Here is a 6,959-nt window from a genome sequence, read left to right as displayed (position 1 = left end):
GAGTAGGCCACACTGGACTAGACTGTAGCATCCATTGATGAGATATGGAATGGGTGGAGACCGGTCAGGCTGGGCTGCAGTACCTACCCGTGAGTGCTAGGACTGGGAGTCTAGGCATGTCAGTCTGGGCAGCAGCACCTGTTGGCACACATGAGATCCCTTGCTGGGAGCAGGCATGTGAAGGAACTTGGGGAATTCCCCTGCTAAACTCCCACTGGTGAACACATGAGCTGGGCCAGGGAGTGGGCCAGACCAGATTTGGCTGCAGCACCTATTGGCATATCTGTGAGTCAGATCTGGGGACAGGCTGGGCAGGTAGCACACCTTGGCACAAGTGAGAGCCAGAACAAGTGCTGGCCAGACCAGTTTGGATTAAACTACAGTATCTGCCAGTTGACATGAGGATTGGGACTAGGCTAGACTAGGCTAGACTAGACTTCTGCAGCTGCTGGCAAAAGCTGCACTATGGGTGGGTTTGGCAGAGTCAGGCTGTATCATCTGTTGGTGAATGCTGAGACTGGGGGCAGGCCATCTCAGACTGGGCTGCAGCCATCCTCTGACAGCTGCAGGACCCAGGGCTGGGAGCTGGCCTAGTAGGGGGAAATTCAGGGACTCCTCTGCTAGGCTGCTGCTTCCATGGTGAACATGAGAGCTTTGGGGAGTTACTGGGGGTCACTCTGGCTAGGCTGCAGCACCTGCTGGTATGTGTGACTATCGAATCTGTGGCAAGCTGGCTGCGCAGGGCTAAAGTACTTATCAGTTCACCTGAGATGGAGTTGGAGGAAGAACTGACCAGACAGCTGCATCCACTGGTCTATGTGTTGTTTGGTGCAAGTGACAAACCAAACTTAACCTTGTACTGGCTGGCATGCACAAGAGTCAAGTCTGAGGTCACTGTTTCTTGGGGTACTCCCCACCTAGACCATTGTACTCAGACCCTGGCTACAGGGAAAATAATAGGATGTGTGGTCCAACCTTGTAGTGCATATATCAGGACTGGACCTCCTCAGTTACTGACGCCTGTGAAGTAGACAGCACTAAAGACATGACAGCCAGCTCATTTAGGCCAGCAGACACACCATCTGCCTCATCAGAGAATGGAAAGCAGAACAGATTGAACAATTCTCCAGGCTCAAGCTTTGTGGATGCACTGTGGTGGACATTGCCAACCAATAGACTTTGGAAAGATTTTCTCGACCTTGGAGCAACAAAAGCAGTGACTTCTTAGAACTATCAAAACTACTCAGGCAACATCGTGGTCTCTAAGGCATCATCACGTGACTGTCCCCTAATCCTAGAGGCTGATGTAGTTGACAGAACAACTCCTTGCCCATCATCCTTTGTGGACACAAGCGATTTAAAAAAAAAAACAAAACAAGAAAGGAAAGAAAACTGAAACATTTGTCGATACATCTTCCATACTTGATCCTACCCATCCTAATCAGAGACCCAAATGGGTGTACATCCCTCTCAACTATGTAAACAACATTAAAAAGAAAATTTAAAAATCTTAAAAAGAAAGCTAAACAAAACAAAAAACCTTCCTACTTTTTTATGAAAACTTCTCAAGAAGTCCAAATAAGTACTCCAGATCAGTAACGGAACCCTAGCCATTGACCCTAGAATGTGACTGGTCCTACCTAATACTGATCTGATTCATTACAAAAAGCTAGAAAATCCTGTGTGTTTAATTGCTAACGTACAGCATTTTTTTTCCTGAGGGAAAAAATGATGGGAAGATGGCCTACATCTACTGGTTCACTCTTCAGCTGCCCAGAGGTGCCAGGGCCAGCCTGAAGCCTAAACCTGGGAGCTGAGAACAAAATCCAGGTCTCCCAAGTGAGTAGCAAGACCTTAATCACTTGGGCCATCACTGTTGCATCCCAGGGCTTGCCTTAGTAGGAATCTGGAGTCTGGCACAGGACAGTTACAAAACCCATATACTCCATTACAGGATGCAGGTGGTGTAGCCACCAGGCCAAAAACTCATTCTATCATAAACTGTGTAAGGTACCCTTGTATATACACCTGGGAGTGAGGGTATTGAGATAGACAACATATAGATGTTCACTCACAGAGAAAATGTCAAGCTTTGCCAAGATGGTACCGTACACCTCTCTCATAGAATACCCTGTAGTTCCACGCTGCTTGTCAGAGTTTTATGCCTTTGGACTGCAATGGAGCTAACATGGTATCTATAATAGTATGATATTAATAACATATACTTTGAAAGTAAAGGTTTTTCTCCATTTATAATTTTTCAGATATACTGCACATTTAAAAACATATTAATGATTATACATCAAGACAGTGATTAATTGCAAAATGATACATGAGTTAGTTTGAGCTAATTCTCTCACATGATTCCAGGCATAGGCAGAACTGTGGTGCAGAGCTGTCATGGTCAATTTGCCTGCTCTTCTACTAACTCCTCACACACTAGCCTTCATAAGCAAAATACCAAAGAATGAGATCAGATATTTACTATAGCTTCCACTTATTTATTGTGCTTTAGTATAGAAACTTATTTCCTATAAAGTGAATTTTTAAATATGTGAGAGATCCCTATTGACTACTTGAGTTTGGAAAACTTTTTAAAACATTTGTTGCTGTATGGACACATTTATCAACACTGAGTCATAAACCTGGAAAAGCATATAGAGTTGGCCCAAGTAATGAAGTATTTTGAAGATTCATTCAAATCAGTTTTTGGATTTTCGTTTTCCTGACTCATAACACACTAGGTTCCTTAGTTTGAATACCAAGTCTTGTCTAAACGTGTCTGCCCTTTTCAAATAAAGGACTAATGAATACCCTTTTAACTTGGGGGACAGAAAGGGTAGGATAGAAATTCTGCCACAAAACTCCACCGTCAGCAAAAGCAAGGACAATGTGATGATGATTCATGATGTTTACCATTGTTGTGAAGATACATGAAATTCCCAGGAGGAAGAGTAATGGTTAAGAGATCAGCACGTGTAGATGTGATCCTGAAGCCTTCCTTCCCACCCCTCATCAATCTGAACAGTCCAATGCAGCCTGGCAAGGTGAGTTTGAGTGGGCCATGCATTATTCATGCAAGGGCCACTCTCATTCTGATAACAGATGTTTAACAGCATCAAATATTTTTGAGAGGACTTAGTTGAATTCTTTTTATATATCTCTGATTACAGTGAATTTGGTCACATAAGTCACACAAGATCTGTGCCCCGAAGTGATGTAAGATCATCTAAGGTGGTAACCAGAAACTCTTTCTCATGGTGAATTATCTTTCCTTCCTTTTTTCTCCTTGTATTACTTCCCATTGTAACTTAAGGTGGTGTTTATAATAAAGCTCAAAGCCCACAGAATTCCGCAAAAATTGGCTCACCCTTTCCAAACAGAGGTTTGCTTAAAGAATACTACATGAATTGTTGTATTCACGAAGTGTTGTATTAAACACGTTCATCATTTAGGGATGCTGGACCCCTAAGACTCCTGAAAGGAAACCTTTGCAGCCTATTCTATAAATACTGCCACTCATCCCAGAAGCAAATGACACTGGAACAGTTCACAGATGAAATGATACATAGGCTGATTGCTCCGCAGATGGAGTAGAGCCACAAACTCTTTTCTTTGTAATCTGGTATTTGAGGTCATAGTGCTAAGGACCCTCTGGCAGCCTGCAGTTGTCATTTTTCAGTTATGCCAAAAAAATGCATTTCTTTTCCTCAATGAACTAATATCAGGCACTTCAAAGAGAAGCAAAGGGAAGTGCACAACAAACTTTTAAGGCGAATCCTTTCCAAGGAAGAGTTTAGAATTTTAAATTCGAAATTCTTTGACTAGCAGTCAGAAGGTCCGGCTTTCCCCGCAGATCCCCCAGGAAGAGCTGTGCTGTTTAACAGCTCTGCCTCCTGGTGAAGAACCAGATATGAAGATTTCTCACGAGATTGTTTATTTCCTGTCCACTCCACCCCTTTTAGCCCACGCCCACACACAACCACACAAACCAGAACTCTCCCGAAGCCTGGAGCCGTCTGCGAATGATGCTGACGCCAATTCCAGGACTCCGGACAGAAACACAATGGGCGGGCGTGGGCGCCTGATCCTTCCTGCCAGCATCCAGCACTTGTGTTTGGGATCTGAGGTGCTGCCGCTCTTTGGGCGGGAAAAGCGAGCCACTCCACCCCAGTAGTCACTTTCTGTTTCTCCTGTTCTAAGCGGGGGGTGGGGTGAGGGGTGGGCGGTTCTTGACCTTCTGGTCCACTGTGTTTCTTGTGCCCTGGCGCCAGCTGTGTCCCTGACCCCAGAATAAATCAGGGCTGCACCGGGCCTGGCAGAGCTCCCGATACATTTCCTGTCACGGCCTAAGGGAGACTGTTGACCGCTGCGACTCTTGTTTGGGATTGTTGGCGGATAGGGGGCCCGGAGGAGGGAGGGGAGAGAGGACTGGGTGGAGGCTGGCAGCTGTGGAGGGAGGGCGGTGACCGGGCTCGGAGGCAGTGCTGCGCCCTCGGGCGGGACAGACCCAAGTTAGGAGCAGCTGCAGGCACCGAGCCTCGAACATGAGACTAGCGCTCGCCCTGTGCTTGCTGGGGCAGGTTCTTTGGTTTGGGACAGGCGCGGGCGAGCACCCCCCCGCGGATCGAGCAGGGTGCTTGGCGTCGGGGGCCTGCTACAGCCTGCACCACTCGACCATGAAGAGGGAGGCGGCCGAAGAGGCCTGCAGCCTGCGCGGTGGGGCGCTCAGCACCGTGCAAGGGGGCGCCGAGCTGCGCGCGGTGCTGGCTCTGCTGCGGGCAGGCCCGGGACCCGGAGGGGGCTCCAGGGATCTGGTGTTCTGGGTGGCGCTGCAGCGAGAGCGTTCCCACTGCACCCTGGAGAATGAGCCATTACGGGGCTTCTCCTGGATGTCCCCCGACGCCAGTGGGGCCGAGAACGACACGCTGCCATGGGTAGAGGAGCCGCAGAGCTCCTGCACGGCGCGCAAGTGCGCTGGACTCCAGACCACCGGGGGAGTTGAGCCCGCGGGCTGGAAGGAGATGCGGTGCGGCCAACGTGCCAATGGCTACCTGTGCAAGTACCAATTTGAGGCCTTGTGTTCCGCGCCACGCCTTGGGGCCGCCTTTAACTTGAGTTACCGCGCACCATTCCAAATGCAAAGCACTGCGCTGGACTTCAGTCCTCCTGGGACCAAGGTGAGTGCATTCTGCCCTGGGCAGCTCTCTGTCTCAGCCACTTGCCTCGTGGATGAAACGGGCACACACTGGGATGGGCTACCCCTGGAGGCCATGCTCTGTCCTTGTCCTGGGCCTTATCTCCGTGCTGGCAAATGTGTGGAGCTCTCTGACTGCCTTGATGACTCCGGAGGCTTTGCCTGCGAATGTGCTCCCGGCTTCCATCTGGGGACAGACAGACTCTCTTGCGTGACCAACGGCGATGTTCAGACAGAACATAGGGGGACTAACGTGTCCACCAAGCGCCCGCCCCGTGTGCCTGGACCAAGCAGTTCAGCAACGTCTACTCCTGGGATTCTTCACGGGGAAGCACTGAGCACCATGCCCACCTTCCAAATGTCCCCTCAAACCAAAGCAGAGAACACCACCACCCCAGCCGGAAGTATTGTCCGTATTATCCCCATTAATTCTACGTCTTCCTCTGCCATTCCGACTGCTTGGGACTCCTCCACCGTGGTCTTCATTCTCGTGAGCATAGCAGTGGTAGTGCTGGTGATCCTGACCATGACGGTGCTGGGACTTTTCAAACTCTGCTTTCACAAGAGCCCTTCCTCCAGGCCCGTGAAGGGGCCTTTGTCCCTACAGGGTGTGGAGAGTAGTACTGAAGCTCATTCACCTTCCAGTTCTGCACCTTGCACGGACAACGGGGTGAAGGCCGGGGACTGCGGTCTGCGGGACAGGGCAGGGGACGCCTCCCTGGTGGAGTCCTGTCTTGGCTCTGGTAGTGATATATAGGGAAACAAGATGTGGGCACTCCTGGACAACACAACTGTTCACTTTCAATGAAAGGGAAGCCGGAGAGGAATTTGTGAGTGACGATTCCTACAAAAATCCCCTTTCCTCTGAATTCCCTAGGCTCTCCTGGGGAGCAAAAACTGAACTGCACATTCTTCCCGAAAGGTGGAAGAGGTGGAAGTGCCTTAGGGTGGTACTGGGCAGAATGGCAGAGTGGGAGGTGCGAAGGTATGCTGGGAGGAGGTAGTTTCTCTTGCTTATTCTGGGAAATTTGAAGAGGTTATTGGACATTTAAGACACTGGAAGCAAATAGAAAACAATGCAAGATTTTTAAATGTCTATTTTTACAAAGACAAGAAGGATCTTTCAGTTTATATTGTCCAAGTTGGAAGTATATTGGTTTGAAAATCCCAAGCCAAAAAAATATATGTAAATAAATAAAGCATTGTTAACCTAGACTTGAATATGATTGGCTTGTTCCTAGCATGATTACCCAGGAAGAGCAGCTGCAGAACACGGAGGAATTAGCAATAAGGGCACATACTTCTTTTCAGGTTGAAGGGAGTGTCCTTAAGTCCTTGTAAAGAGGAACTGATCTTCAAGAACTAGTAACTTTACCCTGTGATAATTTATCCTGTGCGTTCAAAGTCACTACTGCCTATGTGCACTGCTATAAATCCAAAGTGTAGGGTTGCCAGAATTGCTGGCTCTAGAAGCAAATTATAGCTGACCACCAATTCAAGTGTTTACTGTGTGTCCTTGCCCGAGGAAACAAGTGATTTGTGATTTCCCCTTCCAATGTTTGTGCTCGCTGGTGTAGTGACCTCCTCAACCAAATAGCCCTCTTCTAAACATCAGGATGTTGATCCATTCTCCCAATTATGGTGGTGTTCATTCTTGATTAAAGTGTTAATGCAAAATACTGACTTGAAATCTTACAGGTGCCTTAAAGCATACGCAAGCTGAGTTTTCTTCCAAACTTCCCAGGTCTTTGTGCATGTTTTA

At 48.3% G+C, this 6,959-nt stretch overlaps 1 protein-coding gene across 1 annotated transcript; it reads left to right on the top strand.

Moving 5' to 3' along the window:
* Positions 1–4,018: 4,018 nt before the first annotated feature.
* CLEC14A (C-type lectin domain containing 14A) lies at positions 4,019–6,412 on the top strand. Its single transcript, XM_004584944.4, has one exon. It carries the CDS (start codon positions 4,548–4,550, stop codon positions 5,952–5,954), a length of 1,407 nt encoding a protein of 468 aa, XP_004585001.2. The 5' UTR covers positions 4,019–4,547; the 3' UTR covers positions 5,955–6,412.
* Positions 6,413–6,959: the final 547 nt, after the last annotated feature.

This window comes from Ochotona princeps, chromosome 6, assembly GCF_030435755.1.
Source record: "Ochotona princeps isolate mOchPri1 chromosome 6, mOchPri1.hap1, whole genome shotgun sequence".
Taxonomy (NCBI): Eukaryota; Metazoa; Chordata; class Mammalia; order Lagomorpha; family Ochotonidae; genus Ochotona; species Ochotona princeps.
This window is presented reverse-complemented; position numbering and strand designations above follow the sequence as displayed.

Excerpts from the sequence above, each read along its gene's own strand:
- CLEC14A (XM_004584944.4), top strand. The coding sequence starts at position 4,548 with ATGAGACTAGCGCTCGCCCTGTGCTTGCTGGGGCAGGTTCTTTGGTTT.